Genomic DNA, 21,479 nt, shown 5'->3' with positions numbered 1-21,479 from the left:
ACAACTGCAACATGACTTGCCAATTTTTATACTCAATGCCCCGGCCAATGAAGGCAAGCATGCCGTAGGCCTTCTTCACTACCTTCTCCACCTGTGTTGCCCCTTTCAATGACCTGTGGACCTGTACACCTAGATCTCTCTGACTGTAAATACTCTTGAGGGTTCTACCATTCACTGTATATTCCGTACCTGTATTAGACCTTCCGAAATGCATTACCTCACATTTGTCCGGATCAAACTCCATCTGCCATCTCTCCGTCCAAGTCTCCAAACGATCTAAATCCTGCTGTATCCTCTGACAGTCCTCATCATTATCCGCAATTCCACCAACCTTTGTGTCGTCCGCAAACTTACTAATTTTCCTCCAAATCATTTATATATACTACGAACAGCAACGGTCCCAGCATTGATCCCTGCAAAACACCACTAGTCACAGCCCTCCAATCAGAAAAGCACCCTTCCATTGCTACCCTCTGCCTTCTATGACCTAGTCAGTTATGTATCCATCTTGCCAGCTCACCTCTGATCCCGTGTGACTTCACCTTTTGTACCAGTCTGCCATGAGGGACCTTGTCAAAGGCCTTACTGAAGTCCATATAGACAACCTCCACTGCCCTACCTGCATCAATCATCTTTGTGACCTCCTCGAAAACTCTTATCAAGTTAGTGAGACACGACCTCCCCTTCACAAAACCATGCTTCCTCTCGTTAATACATCCACTTGCTTCCAAATGGGAGTAGATCCTGTTTCGAAGAATTCTCTCCAGTAATTTTCCTGCCACTGACATAGGGCTCACCGGTCTGCAGTTCTCTGGATTATCCTTGCTACCCTTCTTAAACAAAGGAACACCTATTCTCCAGTCCTCCGGGACACCACCATAAGACAATGAGGATCCAAAGATTTCTGTCAAGGCCTCAGCAATTTCCTCTCTTGCCTCCTTCAGTATTCTGGGTAAATCCCATCTGGCCCTGGGGACTTATCCACCTTAATATTTTTCAAGACGCCCAACACCTCGTCTTTTTGGATCTCAATGTGACCCAGGCTATCTACACACCCTTCTCCAGACTCAACATCCACTAATTCCTTCTCTTCGGTGAATACTGATGTAAAGTATTCATTTAGTACCTCGCCCATTTCCTCTGGCTCCACACATATATTCCCTCCCCTGTCCTTCAGTGGGCCAACCCTTTCCCTGGCTACCCTCTTCGTGTAAAAAGCCTTGGGATTTTCCTTAACACTATTTGACAATGACTTTTTGTGACCCCTTTTAGCCCTCCTGACTCCGTGCTTAAGTTCCTTCCTACTTTCCTTATATTCCACACAGGCTTCGTCTGTTCCCAGCCTTCTAGCCCTGACAAATGCCTCCTTTTTCTTTTTGATGATGCCTACAATATCTCTCGTTAGCCAAGGATCCCGAAATTTGCCTATTTGTCATTCTTCCTCACAGGAACATGCCGGTCCTGAATTCCTTTCAACTGACATTTGAAAGCCTCCCACAAGTCAGATGTTGATTTACCCTCAGACATCTGCCCCCAATCTAGGTTCTTCAGTTCCCGCCTAATATTGTTATAATTAGCCTTCCCCCAATTTAGCACATTCGCCCTAGGACCACACTTATCCTTGTCCACCAGCACTTTAAAACTTACTGAATAGTGGTCACTGTTCCCGAAATGCTCCCCTACTGAAACTTCTACCACCTGGCCAGGATCATTCCCCAATACCAGGTCCAGTACAGCCCCTTCCCTAGTTGGACTATCTACATATTGTTTTAAGAAGCCCTCCTGGATGCTCCTTACAAACTCTGCCCCGTCCAAGCCCCTAGCACTAAGTGCGTCCCAGTCAATATTGGGGAAGTTAAAGTCTCCCATCACAACAACCCTGTTGCTTTTACTCCTTTCCAAAATCTGTCTACCTATTTGCTCCTCTATCTCTCACTGGCTGTTTGGCGGCCTGTAGTAAACCCCAACATTGTGACTGCACACTTCTTATTCCTGATCTCTACCCATATAGCCTCGCTGCCCTCTGAGGTGTCCTCCCGTAGTACAGCTGTGATGTTCTCCCTAACTAGTAACGCAACTCCTCCACCCCTTTTACATCCCCTCTATCCCTCCTGAAACATCTAAATCCGGGAATGTTTAGCTGCCAATCCTGTCCTTCCCTCAGCCAGGTCTCAATGGCAACAACATCATAGTTCCAAGTACTTATCCAAGCTCTTAAGTTCATCTGCCTTACCTGTTATACTTCTTGCATTAAAACATATGCACTTCAGGCCACCATCCCGCTGTTTTCAGCAACATCTCCCTGCCTGCTCTTCCTCAGAGCCAAACTGGCCCTATATACTAGTTCTCCCTCAGTTTTTTCACCTTCCGACCTATTGCTCCAGTACCCACTCCCCCTGCCATACTAGTTTAAACCCTCCTGTGTGACACTAGCAAACCTCGCAGCCAGGATATTTATGCCTCTCCAGTTTGGATGCAACCCGTCCTTCTTATACAGGTCACACCTGCCCCGGAAGAGCTCATAGTGATCCTGGTAACGGAAATCCTCCCTGCTATACTAGCTGTTTAGCCACGTGTTTAGCTGCTCTGACTTCCTATTTCTAGCCTCACTGGCAAACTATGGAAGTCATTGCCTAATCAGAGATGCAACTTCATTACCTTGGCCGAAGTGAGGATAAGAACTGATTACCAGCCGAAGTGAAAAGATAACAATTCAAAAGTAATAAATAGCTGAAAATTGGAACAGAATTTATGTGTGGCCAAGGACTGACCAGCAAACCAAGTTGGCAGTTGAGTAGACAATCAAGATTAAAATGAAGCAAAAAGTAAACAGAGAAAATATTCAAAGCAATGGACAAAATCATTTTTATAAATAATGTTTTCAGTGGTATGTTATCATTAGGAGAAGCCAGAATGTGGCGACTAGGGGCTTTTCACAGTAACTTCATTGCAGTGTTCATGTAAGCCTACTTGTGACAATAAAATGATTATTATTAATAAGAGAGCAAGATGCACAGATTTTAACAAAAGGTAAACTTCATTATCCCACATCAAGTAGATTGAGAAAGAATTACCTCGGCATTGAAACTGTAAAAGGATACAGCCTTCTGTACAAAAACAATATTTTCAGATTTTGTTCTTTGAAGCAGATTTATCCATCTTTGTCTAGAATTAAGTTTTTAAAATGTTTTGTACTCCTTGCTTAGGGTTTGCTTCTGTATTTCCTTGAAAGCACAGTTGTCTAATTATTATGAAGCCATTCAATTCTCTGCCTCGCTCTTCCTTTGTTTCTAATCTCTGATTTTTTTGAAAGGTAATGAGTGAAAGTTATTTTTTTTCAGTTTAACAAAAGCTACTTTGTTTATGGTATATTTTACTAAACGCAGGCTATAATTAGTAAATCTTTTCCAAAACACTCATGGTCTATCAATTTTCTTTTTATTTGTTCATAGGATATACATTGGTGGCAAGGCTAGAATTGTTGCTCATTCTTAATTGTCCTTCTTTAAATAGAATGTCTGAATCACCCTTCTGCCTAATGAACTCAGAGACTCAAATTATTAATTGAGAACCCTGCCCTGAATCAACCCACAAGTTACCATGTACATCATCGATAGGCCCTACCGTTTCCTTATTCATTCTCTTGCTCAATATGTTGGCAAAACGTCTTGGGATTTTCTTTGATTTACCTGCCATTATTTTTTCTTACCCTCTCTCTGCTTTCCTAATTTCCATTTTTAATTCACCCCTGTACATTCTATACTCCTCTAGGCTTTCTAAAGTATTAAGTTTTTTTAAATATAAATTTAGAGTACTCAGTTATTATGAGGCAATTTAGTGTGGCCAATCCACCTAACCTGCACATCTTTGGGTTGTGGGGGTGAAACCCACGCAGACATGGGGAGAATGTACAAACTCCACACGGACAATGACCCAGGGCCGGGATTCGAACTCGGTTCCTCAGTGCCGCTGTCCCAGAGCTAACCACTGCACCAAAAGCCACCCTAGTATTAAGTTTTTGATAACTGTCATTGGCAGTACCACCCTATTTGTTTGTGGGGCATGTCTACACAGAATTTCATCTTGAATGACTCCCGCTGTTTTGACAGTTTTTCCCTGATCCTCACTGTACATCAGTGCAATGCAGGTTTTAAACTCCAGAATATAAAGCAGAAAGCAGCACGGTAGCGCAATGGTTAGCACTGCTGCCTCACGGCGCCAATCACCCGGTTCGCTCACGGCCCCAGGTCACCGTCCATGAGGAATTTGCACATTCTCCCGTGTCTGTGTGGGTCTCACCCCCAAAACCCAAAGATGTGCAGAGTAGGTGGAATGGCCGTACTAAATTGCCCCTTAATTGGAAAAAAATAATTGGGTTCTCTGAATTTATTTTTTTTAATAAATAAATAAAATCCCTAATATCTAAGGAGCCAGTCTCGCCAGCAAGTACATTTCCCCACTGTTGAAAAATTTTCCAAGTGTGGGGTTGACCAGTGAGAAACTACCCAAGTGACAGAAGAATGACTAGGTGTGGGTGAATACAGGTCTTGATCTCCACCTAAAAGCTGGCAGGAAGCACCCCACCAAACCCGCCCAAAATTATACCTGGTCATTTTTTGGGAGAATTGCGCCCATTAACTGTTTCCCCCTCCATGGATATTGCCAATCATAGAATCATAGAATTTACAGTGCAGAAGGAGGCCATTCAGCCCATCGGGTCCGCACCGGCTCTTGGAAAGAGCACCCTACCCAAGGTCAACACCTCCACCCTATCCCCATAACCCAGTAACCCCACCCAACACTAAGGTCAATTTTGGACAATTTATCATGGCCAATTCACCTAACCTGCACATCTTTGGACTGTGGGAGGAAACCGGAGCACCCGGAGGAAACCCACGCACACACGGGGAGGATGTGCAGACTCCGCACAGACAGTGGCCCAAGCCGGAATCGAACCTGGGACCCTGGAGCTGTGAAGCAATTGTGCTATCCACAATGCTACCGTGCTTCCCATTCCGAAAATGGCTGAATGTTTCTCGTACTTCTGTTTTTATTATCGGTGTCCAGTATCTTCTGCGATATTTTGCATCTACTTTAGAAATTGAGAATAAGAATGCCGAGACTTTTGAGGTGTTGAGAGCATAACCTGATGTATCTTAGATAATTAAATAGTGAAGCATGGATGTGAGCAAGCTGGACATAGGGTTGGTGGAGTTTGTAAAATTGATGGTTTGCCTGTCCCCTAAAACATGTCACTAATTCTGAAATTTGAGTGAGAAGGAGGCGGGAGATTTTGATAGAAGAGGACAATGATTGGTGTGGTGTTACAAGAGTTTTTAAAAAAATAATACGAGAGCACCCAATTCATTTTTCCAATTAAGGGCAATTTAGTGTAGCCAATCCACCTACCCTATACATCTTTGGGTTGTGGGGGCGGAACCCAAGCAAACACAGGGAGAATGTGCAAACTCCACACTGACAGTGACCCAGAGCCGGGATAGAACCTGGGACCTCGGCGTCATGAGGTCCACCGTGCTCCACCGTGTTGCCTTACAAGAGTTGAAGATGATAGTTGCTGAGGTAGCCTGGTGGTAACCCTGTTTCTTCTTCCTGAATTTACAAGTTATAGAATTAAAAACAGGTTGCGGGCATGAGGATAACAGATTGTTTAAAAAAATTGGATTAAGTTTTTTAAAATATTTTTCTAAAAATAAATTTCGAGTACCCAATTCATTTTTTCCAATTAAGGGGAAATTTAATGTGGCCAGACCACCGAGTCTGCACACCTTTGGATTGTGGGGGCGAAACCCACGCAAACACTGGGAGAATGTACAAACTCCACACGGACAGTGACCCAGAGCCGGGATTGAACCTGGGACCTCGACGCCGTGAGGCAGCAGGGCTAACCCACTGTGCCACCGTGCTGCCCTACAATTGGATTAAATTAAAACTATGCTCACAAATGGAAGAAAAATAGCTTTTATTTTCCACTTTCTTTCTTATTCAAAAGAATGTATTGGAGAAGATTGCATATTTTGATCATCTATTGTACAGGTGTTGATGTCAAATGTATGCTTACTGCCAGTGTAAATCACATCATACAGGGATGTTAATTTTGTGCATATGAATTCCTGCATTGCTGCCATTTTCTGACAATTTGGGGTTTAGCAGATTTTGAATCCACTCCATAACTTTACCAGTTTAATCATTGGAACACTTGCCATAAATTTACTTGCTTGATATGCCATGTAGTTTCATTGAGAAATAAAGTTTCTGTTATGCATAATTTTGAAAAATAGAACTGACCTTTGCTTAGATTACATATGCGGTACTTAGTTACAGTATTTGCTAGACAGGACACTAGATAAATCAGATTTGTACCTGTGAGGATTATTAATTGAAAGTAAGCTTAGTTTAAAAAGATGGTTATTTCAAGTATTTTGTTCGGGGAATTTTATTGCTTTCTATCAACTTTGATGTTTCCATCTGTCAGTTGTTTAAGTAACAGCAATAAGCATCCTCTTTATGTTTTATCAATCAGTAGCTAGCTTGTTTCATAAGGTTACAGTACAGAAGAAGAACATTTAGCCTGTCATGTCCATGCTAGTTCTCTGACAGAGAAACTTAGCAAATTAAGCCACCAAATATTTGGCCCTCAGGTGCTCATTCAATTCCCTTTTAAAAGTCATGAGTGAGTCTGCCTCCACCACACGCTCGGGCAGTGCATTTGAGATGCAAACCACTTCCTGCGCAAAAAGGTTTTTCTTTTGCCACCATTATTTTTTCAGCTATTCGCCTTAAATCGCTGACTTCTTGGTTCTCAACACTTTAACCACTGGCAACAGTTTCTCCTATCTACTCAATCTAGAACCCTCATAATTTTGATCACCTGTATCAAATCGCCTCTCAACCTTTTCTTCTCTTGTGTCATTCTCAAATTTGGAAATAGTGCTCTATCCACCAAGTCTAGTTTCGTAATATGAGTCAAATAAATCATCCTCTTCTGTACTGTATGACACCAGGACTCTTAAGGAAAGCAGGAAGGAATAAAGCCTAGTAATACTAAAAGGAATAAAGCGGGAAATAAAAACATAAATGGAAAGCGACGTGGCAGGTTGTTACATGAAGATATGGGTTTAATGACAAGGAAAATTAGGTGAAAAGTTAAGAGGAAAAATATCTTAGGCGAGGTTACTTATCAAGATTCAAAACAGAGGTATGAAAGCCAACATAAGTGTACTTTTACCTCAATGCTCGTAGTATTTGGAATAAGGTAAATGCGTTGATGGCGCAAATCATCGTGAATGACTATGATTTAGTGGCCATTACTGAAACATGGTTAAAGGATGGCCACGACTGGGAGTTAAATATCCAAGGGTATCAAACTATTCGGAAGGACCGAGTGGATGGTAAGGGAGGTGGTGTAGCTCTGTTATTTAAGGATGACATCCGGGCAATAGTAAGGGATGACATCGGTGCTATGGAGGATACGGTTGAATTCATTTGGGTGGAAATCAGGAATAGTAAGGTGAAAAAGTCACTGATAGGAGTATTCTATAGGCCACCAAATAGTATCATTATGGTGGTGCAGGCAATAAACAAAGAAATAACATGCATGTAGAAATGGTACAGCAGTTATCATGGGGGATTTTAATCTACATGTCGATTGGTTTAACCAGGTCAGTTAAGGCAGCCTTGAGGAGGAGTTTATAGAATGTATCCGCGATAGTTTCCTCCAACAGTATGTAATGGAACCTACGAGGGAACAAGCAGTCCTAGATCTGGTCCTGTGGAATGAAACAGGCTTGATTAATGATCTCATAGTTAGGGATCCTCTCGGAAGGAGCGATCACAATATGGTGGAATTTAAAGTACAGATGGAGGGTGAGAAGGTAAAATCAAACACTAGTGTTTTGTGCTAAAACAAAGGAGATTACAATGGGATGAGAGAAGAGCTAGCTAAGGTAGACTGGGAGCAAAGACTTTATGGTGAAACAGTTGAGGAACAGTGGAGAACCTTCCAAGCGAACATGTCAGTGAGTGATGGAAATGAGGCTATGACAGGTGAGGACCTTGAGATGATTGTTATCACTAAGGAGGTAGTGATGGGCAAGCTAGTGGGGCTAAAGGTAGACAAGTCTCCTGGCCCTGATGGAATGCATCCCAGAGTGCTAAAAGAGATGGCTAGGGAAATTGCAAATGCACTCGTGATAATTTACCAAAATTCACTCGACTCTGGGGTGGTCCCGGCGGATTGGAAATTAGCAAATGTGACACCACTGTTTAAAAAAACGAGGTAGGCAGAAATTATAATTATAGTAATTATAGGGTAATTATAGGATAGTTAGCTTAACTTCGGTAGTAGGGAAGATGCTGGAATCTATCATCAAGGAATTAATAGCGAGGCATCTGGATGGAAATTGTCCCATTGGGCAGACGCAGCATGGGTTCATAAAGGGCAGGTCGTGCCTAACTAATTTAGTGGAATTTTTTGAGGACATTACCAGTGCGGTAGATAATGGGATGTGGTATATCTGGATCTCCTGAAAGCTTTTGACAAGGTGCCACACAAAAGGTTACTGCATAAGATAAAAGATGCATGGCATTAAGGGTAAAGTAGTAGCATGGATAGAGGATTGGTTAATTAATAGAAAGCAAAGAGTGGGGATTAATGGGTGTTTCTCTGGTTGGCAATCAGTAGCTAGTGGTGTCCCTCAGGGATCAGTGTTGGGCCCACAATTGTTCACAATTTACATTGATGATTTGGAGTTGGGGACCAAGGGCAATGTGCCCATGTTTGCAGACGACACTAAGGTGAGTGGTAAAGCAAAAAGTGCAGAGGATACCGGAAGCCTGCAGAGGGATTTGGATAGGTTAAGTGAATGGGCTAGGGTCTGGCAGTTGGAATACAATGTTGACAAATGTGAGGTTATCCATTTTGGTAGGAATACCAGCAAAAGGGATTATTATTTAAATGATAAAATATTAAAACATGCTGCTGTGCAGAGAGACCTGGGTGTGCTAGTGCATGAGTCACAAAAAGTTGGTTTACAGGTGCAACAGGTGATTAAGAAGGCAAATGGAGTTGTGTCCTTCATTGCTAGACGGATCGAGTTTAAGACTAGGGAGGTTATGCTGCAATTGTATAAGGTGTTAGTGAGGCCACACCTGGAGTATTGTGTTCAGTTCTGGTCTCCTTACCTGAGAAAGGACGCACTGTCGCTGGAGGGTGTGCAGAGGAGATTCACTAGGTTAATCCCAGAGCTGACGGGGTTGGATTATGAGGAGAGGTTGAGTAGACTGGGACTGTACTCGTTAGAATTTAGAAGGATGCCGGGGGGGGGGGGCGGGGGGGGGGGGGGGGGTTGATATCTTACAGAAACATATAAAATTATGAAGGGAATAGATAGGATAGATGCGGGCAAGTTGTTTCCACTGGCGGGTGAAAGCAGAACTAATGGGCATAGCCTCAAAATAAGGGGAAGTAGATTTAGGACTGAGTTTAGGAGGAACTTCTTCACCCAAAGGGTTGTGCATCTATGGAATTCCCTGCCCAGTGAAGCAGTTGAGGCTCCTTCATTAAATGTTTTTAAGATAAAGATAGATAGCCTTTTGAACATTAATCCCTTTATTGGGTATTCGGGCCGGAAAGTGGAGCTGAGTCCACAGAAGATCAGCCATGATCTCATTGAATGGCAGAGCAGGCTCGAGGGGCCAGATGGCCAACTCCTGCTCCTAGTTCTTATGTTCAAACCAAAAGTTAGCCTTCGTGGAGGAGGAATACATAGCCATGGTTCTTAAATTAATAGTTTGCATCTGTCTTAACAAAGGACGGGATTGGATTGGATTGGATTTGTTCATTGTCACGTGTACCGAGGTACAGTGAAAAGTATTTTTCTGCGAGCAGCTCAACAGATCATTAAGTTCATGAGAAGAAAAGGGAATAAAAGAAAATACATAATCGGGCAAAACAACATATACAATGTAACTACATAAGCACTGGCATCGGATGAAGCATACAGGGTGTAGTGTTAATGAAATCAGTCCATAAGAGGGTCATTTAAGAGTCTGGTGACAGTGGGGAAGAAGCTGTTTTTGAGTCTGTTCGTGCGTGTTCTCAGACTTCTGTATCTCCTGCCCGATGGAAGAAGTTGGAAGAGTGAGTAAGCTGGGTGGGAGGGATCTTTGATTATACTGCCCGCTTTCCCCAGGCAGCGGGAAGTGTAGATGGAGTCAATGGGAGGCAGGTTTGTGTGATGGACTGGGCGGTGTTCACGACTCTGAAGTTTCTTGCGGTCCTGGGCCGAGCAGTTGCCATACCAGGCTGAGATGCAGCCTTATAGGATGCTTTCTATGGTGCATCTGTAAAAGTTGGTAAGAGTCAATGTGGACATGCCGAATTTCCTTAGTTTCCTGAGGAAGTATAGGCGCTGTTGTGCTTTCTTGGTGGTAGCGTCGACATGGGTGGACCAGGACAGATTTTTGGAGATGTGCACCCCTAGGAATTTGAAATTGCTAACCATCTCCACCTCGGCCCCGTTGATGCTGACAGGGGTGTGTACAGTACTTTGCTTCCTGAAGTCAATTACCAGCTCTTTAGGTTTGCTGGCATTGAGGGAGAGATTGTTGTCGCTACACCACTCCACTAGGTTCTCTATCTCCCTCCTGTATTCGGACTCATCGTTATTCGAGATCCGGCCCACTATGGTCGTATCGTCAGCAAACTTGTAGATGGAGTTGGAACCAAGTTTTGCCATGCAGTTGTGTGTGTACAGGGAGTAGAGTAGGGGGCTAAGTACACAGACATGCGGGGCGCCGGTGTTGAGGACTATTGTTCATTCTTACTGATTGTGGTCTGTTGGTCAGAAAATCGAGGATCCAGTTGCAGAGTGGGGAGCCAAGTCCTAGATTTTGGAGCTTTGATATGAGCTTGGCTGGGATTATGGTGTTGAAGGCGGAGCTGTAGTCAATAAATAGGAGTCTAATGTAGGAGTCCTTGTTTTCGAGATGCTCTAGGGATGAGTGTAGGGCCAGGGAAATGGTGTCTGATGTGGACCGGTTGCAGCGGTATGCGAATTGCAGTGGATCAAGGCGTTCTGGGAGTATGGAGGTGATGCGCTTTATGATCAACCTCTCGAAGCACTTCATTACGACTGAAGTCAGGGCCACTGGTCGGTAGTCAATGAGGCACGTTGCCTGGTTCTTCTTTGGTACCGGTATGATCGTGGTCTTCTTGAAGCAGGTGGGGACCTCGGAGTGGAATAGGGACAGGTTAAAGATGTGCGTGAATACCTCTGCCAGCTGGTCCGCGCAGGCTCTGCGTGCACGACCAGGGATCCCGTCGGGGCCCGTCGCCTTCCGAGGGTTCACCTTCAGGAAGGCCAATCTGACTTCGGAAGCTGTGATGGTGGGTATGGGTGAATTATGGGCTGCTGGGGCACCCGCCAGCGGATTGTTGGTTACCTGCTCGAACCGAGCATAGAATGCATTGAGTTCATCGGGGAGGGGTGCGATGCTGCCAGAGATACTGTTCGGCTTCGCTTTGTAGCCCGTTATGTTGTTTAGTCCTTGTCACAACCGCCGAGAGTCTGTCTGTGACTCTAGCTTGGTTTGATATTCTCTCTTGGCATTCCGGATGGCTTTGCAGAGGTCGTACCTGGATTTCTTGTATAGGTCAGGGTCGTCTGCCTTGAACGCCTCAGATCTGTCCTTCAGTAGGGAGTCAATCTCGCGATTGAGCCATGGTTTCTGGTTGGGGAACGCACGTACTGCTTTCTTTGGCACGCAGTCGTCCACACATTTGCTGATGAAGTCTGTGACGGTGGTGGCATACTCATTTAAGTTGGTCGCTGAGTTCTTAAATATGGACCAGTCCACTGTCTCTAAGCAGTCACGTAAGAGCTCTTCTGTCTCCTCGGACCAGCACTGCACAACCTTCTTAGCTGGATTCTACCGCTTGAGTTTCTGCTTGTATGCCGGGAGAAGGAGCACCGTCGTATGGTCTGATTTCCCAAAGTGCGGTCAGGGGATGGAACGGTAGGCGCCCTTGATTTTTGAGTAGCAGTGGTCAAGAGTGTTGTCGCCCCTGGTGGGACAGGAGATGTGCTGGTGGAATTTTGGCAGTACACTCTTGAGGTTGGCCTTGTTGAAGTCTCCGGCCACGATGAACAAGGCCTCCGGATGTTCTGTTTCGTAGTTGTTTATTACTGTGTATAGTTCGTCCAGCGCCTTCCTCACTACTGCCTGGGGTGGGATGTAGACCGCTGTGATAGTGGCTGAAGAGAACTCACGTGGAAGATCATATGGGCGGCACTTCACGGTCAGGTATTCTAGGTATTCTAGGTCTGGGGAGCAGTAGATGTAGGACAATGTAGATATAGCGGTTAAGGAGCGGCAGTATGAGATAAACACAGAGAAAATAAATGTTATGAGATTCAACATCTTTGAAAGTAGGTAAATCAGAAGGCCTAAATGAATTGCATCCCATATTTTTTAAGAGAAGTAACCACAACCATCATTTTCCAATCCTTGTTACAGGCATGGTGCCAATTGTCTAGAACTGATACTGTTGTACCGTTGCTTTAAAAGGAAGAAGTGAATAGATTGAATAACTACAAGCCAGTCAGCCTAACATCAGTGATGGACAAATTATTGGGAAAAATTCTATGGGACAGTATTGCCATTTAGAAAGGCACAGATTAGTCAAGGACAGTCAGCATGGATGTGTTAAGAGAAAGTGATGATTGACTAACTTGATAGAATTCTGGAGAAGGGAGCAAGGAGGGTCATTGAGGGTAGTGCATTTGGTGTGGTCTTTGTGGATGTTATGGTATGTGGTAGGGGAATTAAGAAAACTTTTCACCCGATTGGGGGTGATGGGGCACCGTCCTAACTAAACTCGATGCTAGAGGCAGAAGCCCGCTTGGCATTTAAAGGTACTTGGATATGCACTTGAAGTGCCAAACTGCCAAGACTCCTAGGCCAAGAGTTGGGCCAGGGCTGCATAGCTCTTTTTCAGCTGACACAGATATGATGGGCCAAATGGTGACCTCATGTGCAGTAATTTCCATTATACTGTGATTTGTCTAACCAAATGCCCCTTTTCAGCTTGTAGTGGCTTAATATTTTCACCAAACACTCACCTCTGTTGAATAAGTATAAATGTTTCAAAACTCCATGTTAATTGTGGAAATGATCATTGCATAACTATAACACCTAAAATATAAGTGAAATCAGTCTAAAAATTCAAAAACAAAAGTTATGTGCTGTATTTTCTAAATGGGTTCCCTGCCTCTCCTCTCACTGGTCTAATTTTGTCCTGTTACCAATTTTGAAGACTGATAACTAGGCGGCAGGGTTACAAAAATGATAGCAAAGAATGCTATGATTGATGATGCCGCAAATTAACAATTTTTTTTATCTTCCATCTTTTATCTCTTTTCCTCTTGTCAAAAAATAAATGCAGTAACAGCTGATTAAGGCAGTGAATATCCAAGTCTTTTTCGTTCATGGGACGCAGGCTGTGTCAGCATTTATTGCCCATCCCGAATTGAACTTGAGAGGGCAGTTAAGGGTCAACCACATTGCTGTGGATCTGGAGTCACATGTAGGCCAGATCAGGCAGTTTTCCTTCCCTAAAGAACTTTAGTGAACCAGATGGGTTTTTACAACAGCCAACAATGGTTTTATCGTCATCATTAGACTTTTTTAAAATCCAGATTTTTATTGAATTCAAATATCACCATCTGCAGTGGCGGGATTTGAACCTGGCCCCGAGATGATTATTCTGGGTCTCTGGTCCAGTGACAATACCACTATGCCACCGCCTCCCCCATGCAGATCAAGGAAGTTCTAGCTTTGAACTCTGATGAGGATCAGCCAGCATGATGGTAAATGAAAGAATTAATCCAATTCCTCTGGATTAGTAAGGGAGCATTCAGCCAGTGTTCCAGCTCTGGATCATATAACCCTGGATGTGATGGCCTCTGCAAACATAAATGACAGGAGAATAGAATCAGACTGCTGTGATACCTAATGTGGTTCATTAGCCTTCTGTCATCCCATCCCTTTCTATAGATATGTCAGGAATAAACGAATGACTAGGGTAAGAATAGGGCCAGTCAAGGACAGTAGTGGGAAGTTGTGCTTGGAGTCCGAGGAGATAGGAGAGGTGCTAAATGAATATTTTTCGGCAGTATTCACACAGGAAAAAGACAATGTTGTCGAGGAGAATACTGAGATTCAGGCTACTAGACTAGAAGGGCTTGAGGTTCATAAGGAGGAGGTGTTAGCAATTCTGGAAAGTGTGAAAATAGATAAGTCCCCTGGGCCGGGTGGGATTTATCCTAGGATTCTCTGGGAAGCTAGGGAGGAGATTGCTGAGCCTTTGGCTTTGATCTTCAAGTCATCTTTGTCTACAGGAATAGTGCCAGAAGACTGGAGGATAGCAAATGTTGTCCCCTTGTTCAAGTAGGGGAGTAGAGACAACCCCGGTAACTACAGACCAGTGGGCCTTACTTCTGTTGTGGGCAAAATCTTGGAAAGGTTTATAAGAGATAGGATGTATAATCATCTGGAAAGGAATAATTTGATTAGAGATAGTCAACACGGTTTTGTGAAGGGTAGGTCGTGCATCACAAATCTTATTGAGTTCTTTGAGAAGGTGACCAAACAGGTGGATGAGGGTAAAGCAGTTGATGTAGTGTATATGGATTTCAGTAAAGCGTTTGATAAGGTTCCCCATGGTAGGCTACTGCAGAAAATACGGAGGCATGGGATTCAGGGTGATTTAGCAGTTTGGATCAGAAATTGGCTAGCTGGAAGAAGACAAAGGGTGGTGGTTGATGGGAAATATTTAGACTGGAGTCCAGTTACTAGTGGTGTATCACAAGGATCTGTTTTGGGGCTACTGCTGTTTGTCATTTTTATAAATGACCTGGAGGAGGGCGTAGAAGGATGGGTGAGTAAATTTGCAGATGACACTAAAGTCGGTGGAGTTGTGGACAGTGCAGATGTTACAAGTTGCAGAGGGACATAGATAAGCTGCAGCGCTGGGCTGAGAGGTGGCAAATGGAGTTTAATGCAGAAAAGTGTGAGGTGATTCATTTTGGAAGGAATAATAGGAAGACAGAGTACTGGGCTAATGGTAAGATTCTTGGCATGTGGATGAGCAGAGAGATCTCGGTGTCCATGTACATAGATCCCTGAACGTTGCCACCCAGGTTGAGAGGGTTGTTAAGAAGGCGTACGGTGTGTTAGCTTTTATTGGTAGAGATTGAGTTTCGGAGCCATGAGGTCATGTTGCAGCTGTACAAAACTCTGGTGCGGCCGCATTTGGAGTATTGCGTGCAATTCTGGTCGCCGCATTATAGGAAGGATGTGGAAGTATTGGAAAGGGTGCAGAGGAGATTTACCAGAACGTTGCCTGGTATGGAAGGAAGATCTTATGAGGAAAGGCTGAGGGACTTGAGGCTGTTTTCGTTAGAGAGAAGAAGGTTAAGAGGTGACTTAATTGAGGCATACAAGATGATCAGAGGATTGGATAGGGTGGACAGGGAGAGCCTTCTTCCTCGGATGGTAATGTCTAGCACGAGGGGACATAGCTTTAAATTGAGGGGAGATGGATATAAGACAGATGTCAGAGGTAATTTCTTTACTCGGAGAGTAGTAAGGGCGTGGAATGCCCTGCCTGCAACAGTAGTGGACTCGCCAACACTAAGGGCATTCAAATGGTCATTGGATATACATATGGATGATAATGGAATAGTGTAGATGGGCTTTTAAGTGGTTTCACAGGTCGGCGCAACATCGAGGGCCGAAGGGCCTGTACTGCGCTGTTATGTTCTATGTGCAGGATGGTCACCTGGGAAAGTGTTTTTTTATGTACTTATATAGAATCATAGAATTTAGAGTGCAGAAGGACGCCATTCGGCTCATCAAGTCTGCACCGGCCCTTGGAAAGAGCACCCTACCCAAGCCTACACCTCCACCCTATCCCTGTAACCCAGAAACCCACCCCACCTAAGGGCAATTTAGCATGGCTAATCCGCCTAACCTGCACATATTTGGACTGTGGGAGGAAACCGGAACACCCAGAGGAAACCCACGCAGAAACAGGGAGAACGTGCAGACTCAGCACAGACAGTGACTCAAGCCGGGAATCGAACCTGGGACACTTAAGCTGTGAAGCAACTGTGCTAACCACTGTGCTACCATGCTGCCGTTAAGCAAAAATCAGAATCCGTGAAGATCTCAACCCGATGGCATAAATGCTGATCGAAGAGCCCCCATGACCGTATTTTGCTCTTTATGTTATGTACTGCGGATATGATCTCAAGGAAGATGGTCACTAAGCACAATTGTCTTTTGCTCATCGAATAACAACCAAAGACATCTGGAAAAACACAGGGCCTTCAACATGTTTGACCTTTTGAAAACACTGGAATAGAGAAGAAAAGAGAAAGTGGCATTTGATTTATTTTTAATCAGTTCTATATGTAGACCTGAACTTTGACTATCCCTATAAAATTTGATACAAATTTGCTTAATGTGTACTTCTTTATGGATTTGCGTTTTTATGATAAACAACACTCCGTTTGTTCGCTATCACAGGATGAAAGCACTTAAACCTTGTGTATATATATTTGTTTTACTGCTGCATCATGTATTGCTCATAAGATTGAGATCTCATTCACCAGGAAACATTAGGCCAAGTTTTCTTTCAAGATTAATTACCCTTTTAAAATGAGTGTTTGATGTCTCCCTTTGGTGTATCCTGGCTTGGTTAATCCTCTTTGACCTGACCCACTGGCTATTACTGCAATTGCCATGGCAAAATCTTTCTCCGTGATGTATGGGCTATAGACGTCAGCCTGGGGTTTTTCATGTCGATGGATTCAATTAAATAGATTTTTACTGGTGAATAGAATAAAGTTTTACTATTTGTCAGAACCTAAACAAAACTGTCCAGTCTTTCAAGTTAGCGATAGGACTTGTCTCGTATTCTATTTTTAATTTCCCACTAATTCTGGAAAATATATAAATTAAAGCATTTTTTATTTTGCAGGTTTTACTTACTGTATTTGTCTTGTACCTTCACTTTAACTTCCCATGTTTAAGCAGTGGAGAATTTGAGGTCCCCATCCAAACATATCATCATTTAATGATGGCTGTATTGAATTGGAAAGGTTGACATATCAAATCGCTTTTGTACATTAGCAGTTCTGCTTGTGCATGGACACATATGTGAGTCAGCATAGTGTGTGGACTTTGCACCCAGCATTACCACCATCACTTTCTGACATGACTTGACACAGTTGTATAACAACCCAGTTTTAAAAGCAAACCCCATTTTAAGAGGCTGACCTTTCGGAAACTACAAGTTTTAAATGAACTTACTGAGCAGCATGTAACAAAGGTACACTGTGGGGAGCTCACAAGCAATAAAACTAGGTAATGCCAGCACTAGGTAGGAAGTGGTTTGATTAAAAGTCTATAAGCAGCATGATGGACATTTATTTTTTTTCAAGTGATGTTCTGCAAATTAATCTGTAATAATATGCATTAACCACAGAGCTTCCATTTTTGATGTGTGATGCATTTGAAGCCTAATCCTGAAATTAGAAGTGTATAATTCAAGGATATAATCTGAGTAAATACTGTCTTACCATAGAGCTGTGCTAATGCATCAGCTTTTTCATGGAAATATTAATTATTATGAATCGTATTAATTAAGGAGCTGTTTGAGAGTTTTGTAAGATTAGATCTTTGCATTTAACTGTGAATGTTTTCTGTAACTTGGTTTTGTTTGTGCTTGTACTAGATATGGAGAAACAGTATCAAGTAGTGATTCACGGGATTGAACCAATGCTGGAGACACCATTACAGTGGCTCAGTGAGCATCTCAGCTACCCAGACAATTTCCTGCACATTAGTATCATTCCTTTGCCTAGAGACTGAGGAAGCAGGCAATTCTTAACACAGAAGAAAAGCAAACCACCCCTGGACTTGCCAGAGCAGTTGTATATTCCACTTCCATAGAGCCTGTCGGAAGCAACTTGACCAGAAATACTTACTGCTGCAAGCCAAACAGGAAGAGATCCCACAACCAGATAAGGGGCTGGTCCTAGTTTGCATCACTACTATAATTCTGCTGTCGTCATAAAACCTCACTTGCAACATGAAAACTTCTCAAGACTACTGGTATCATTTTTCTTGTTAAATGGTAAACGTGAAATTTGCAAAGGTACCTAGCAGTGGAAACATGTAGTGCTTGATTTGTCCTTCTGATTAACAAATAACCAGGGGTATTTCCAAAAGTGACCATGACTGAATTGTAAAATGACAAAATGGAAAGAAACATATTTGTACTTTCCAAAGGATTGTACTGGCTCACAGGAAAACAAGTAGCATTCTTTGTAATGATGCTGGCAAAGGTTTTCCAGAAATGGCTCAAATCTCTCTCTCTCACACACTCTGTCCCCCCACACACACTCTCCTCTCCTTCCCATTGCCTTTTTCACTCCTCCTCCTTCCCCTTTTACATCTTCCGGCTCTTACGCTTTCCTCCCTATCTTCCTCCAGCACAATCACTGCTCTCTTTACTTCTCCCCTGCTCAATGCTCCTCCTCTACTACTTGCTGCTACGCTTCACTCTCCCCACTCGCTGCTCCCCTTCCCTCTCCCCCACTCGCTGCTCCCCTTCCCTCTCCCCCACTGGCTGCTCCCCTTCCCTCTCCCCCACTCGCTGCTCCCCTTCCCTCTCCCCCACTCGCTGCTCCCCTCCCCTCTCCCCCACTCGCTGCTCCCCTCCCCTCTCCCCCACTCGCTGCTCCCCTCCCCTCTCCCCCACTCGCTGCTCCCCTCCCCTCTCCCCCACTCGCTGCTCCCCTCCCCTCACCCCCACTCGCTGCTCCCCTCCCCTCACCCCCACTCGCTCCCCTCCCCACTCCCCCACTCGCTGCTCCTCTCCCCCACTCGCTGGTCCCCTCCCCTCTCCCCCACTCGCTGCTCCCCTCCCCTCTCCCCCACTCGCTGCTCCCCTCCCCCTCCCCTGCTCACTGCTCCTCTCCCCTCTCCCCCACTCGCTGCTCCCCTCCCCTCTCCCCCACTCGCTGCTCCCCTCCCCTCTCCCCCACTCGCTGCTCCCCTCCCCTCACCCCCACTCGCTGCTCCCCTCCCCTCACCCCCACTCGCTCCCCTCCCCACTCCCCCACTCGCTGCTCCTCTCCCCCACTCGCTGCTCCCCTCCCCTCTCCCCCACTCGCTGCTCCCCTCCCCTCTCCCCCACTCGCTGCTCCCCTCCCCCTCCCCTGCTCACTGCTCCTCTCCCCTCTCCCCCACTCGCTGCTCCTCTCCCCTCTCCCCCACTCGCTGCTCCCCTCCCCACTCCCCCACTCGCTGCTCCCCTCCCCTCTCCCCCACTCGCTGCTCCCCTTCCCTCTCCCCCACTCGCTGCTCCCCTCCCCACTCCCCCACTCGCTGCTCCCCTTCCCTCTCCCCCACTCGCTGCTCCCCTTCCCTCTCCCCCACTCGCTGCTCCCCTCCCCTCTCCCCCACTCGCTGCTCCCCTCCCCTCTCCCCCACTCGCTGCTCCCCTTCCATCTCCCCCACTCGCTGCTCCCCTTCACTCTCCCCCACTCGCTGCTCCCCTTCACTCTCCCCTACTCGCTGCTCCCCTCCCCTCTCCCCCACTCGCTGCTCCCCTCCCCTCTCCCCCACTCGCTACTCCCCTCCCCTCTCGCCCACTCGATGCTCCCCTCCCCTCTCCCCCACTCGCTGCTCCCCTCCCCCACTCGCTGCTCCCCTTCCCTCTCCCCCACTCGCTGCTCCCCTTCCCTCTCCCCCACTCGCTGCTCCCCTTCCCTCTCCCCCACTCGCTGCTCCCCTTCCCTCTCCCCCACTCGCTGCTCCCCTTCCCTCTCCCCAACTCGCTGCTCCCCTTCCCTCTCCCCCACTCGCTGCTCCCCTCCCCCTCCCCCACTCGCTGCTCCCCTTCCCCCTCCCCCACTCGCTGCTCCCCTCCCCTCTCCCCCACTCGCTGCTCCCCTCCCCTCTCCCCCTCTCGCTGCTCCCCTTCCCTCTCCCCCACTCGCTGCTCCCCTCCCCTCTCCCCCTCTCGCTGCTCCCCTTCCCTCTCCCCCACTCGCTGCTCCCCTCCCCTCTCCCCCACTCGCTGCTCCCCTCACCTCACCCCCACTCGCTCCCCTTCCCTCTCCCCCACTCGCTGCTTTCCTCCCCTCTCCCCCGCTCGCTGCTCCCCTCCCCTCTCCCCCGCTTGCTGCTCCTCTCCCCCACTCGCTGCTCCCCCCCTCTCCCCCACTCGCTGCTCCTCTCCCCCACTCGCTGCTCCCCTCCCCTCTCCCCCACTCGCTGCTCCCCTCCCCCACTCGCTGCTCCCCCCTCTCCCCCACTCGCTGCTCCCCTCCCCCTCCCCCACTCGCTGCTCCCCTCCCCTCTCCCCCACTCGCTGCTCCCCTGCCCTCTCCCCCACTCGCAGCTCCCCTCCCCTCTCCCCCACTCGCTGCTCCCCTCCCTCTCCCCCACTCGCTGCTCCCCTTCCCCCTCCCCCACTCGCTGCTCCCCTCCCCTCTCCCCCAATCGCTGCTCCCCTCCCCCTCCCCCACTCGCTGCTCCCCTCCCCTCTCCCCCACTCGCTGCTCCCCTCCCCTCTCCCCCACTCACTGCTCCCCTCCCCTCTCCCCCACTCGCTGCTCCCCTCCCCTCTCCCCCACTCGCTGCTCCCCTCCTCTCTCCCCCACTCGCTGCTCCCCTCCTCTCTCCCCCACTCGCTGCTCCCCTCCCCTCTGCCCCACTCGCTGCTCCCCTCCCCTCTGCCCCACTCGCTGCTCCCCTCCCTTCTCCCCCACTCGCTGCTCCCCTCCCCTCTCCCCCACTCGCTGCTCCCCTCCCCTCTCCCCCACTCGCTGCTCCCCTTCCCTCTCCCCCACTCGCTGCTCCTCTCCCCCACTCGCTGCTCCCCTCCCCTCTCCCCCACTCGCTGCTCCCCTCCCCTCTTCCCCCGCTGACTGCTCCCCTCCCCTCTTCCCCCACTGACTGCTCCCCTCCACTCTCCCCCACTCGCTGCTCCCCTCCCCTCTCCCCCACTCGCTGCTCCCCTCCCCTCACCCCGCTCGCTGCTCCCCCCTCTCCCCCACTTGCTCCTCCCCTCCCTCTCCCCCACTCGCTGCTCCCCTCCCCTCTCCCCCACTCGCTGCTCCCCTCCCCTCTCCCCTACTCGCTGCTCCCCTCCCCTCTCCCCCACTCGCTGCTCCCCTCCCCTCTCCCCCGCTCGCTGCTCCCCTCCCTCTCCCCCACTCGCTGCTCCCCTTCCCTCTCCCCCACTCGCTGCTCCCCTCCCCCTCCCCCACTCGCTGCTCCCCTCCCCTCTCCCCCACTTGCTGTTCCCCTCCCCTCTCCCCCACTCGCTGCTCCCCTCCCCTCTCCTCCACTCGCTGCTCCCCTCCCCTCTCTCCCGCTCG

General features: G+C 47.2%; 1 protein-coding gene across 2 annotated transcripts in view; it reads left to right on the top strand.

The window, feature by feature from the left end:
• Positions 1-18,921, top strand: part of atg5 (ATG5 autophagy related 5 homolog (S. cerevisiae)) — a 330,107-nt gene extending 311,186 nt beyond the window's left edge. The window contains exon 8 of one of the 2 annotated variants that reach the window (XM_072499913.1): positions 17,822-18,921. In XM_072499913.1, the coding sequence (XP_072356014.1) occupies positions 17,822-17,958 (137 nt within the window). In that variant the 3' untranslated portion in view covers positions 17,959-18,921. The remainder of the gene's footprint in view (positions 1-17,821) is intronic. The other variant, XM_072499912.1, reaches the window with a different exon arrangement.
• Positions 18,922-21,479: the final 2,558 nt, after the last annotated feature.

Source organism: Scyliorhinus torazame, chromosome 4 (assembly GCF_047496885.1).
Source record: "Scyliorhinus torazame isolate Kashiwa2021f chromosome 4, sScyTor2.1, whole genome shotgun sequence".
Taxonomy (NCBI): Eukaryota; Metazoa; Chordata; class Chondrichthyes; order Carcharhiniformes; family Scyliorhinidae; genus Scyliorhinus; species Scyliorhinus torazame.
This window is presented reverse-complemented; position numbering and strand designations above follow the sequence as displayed.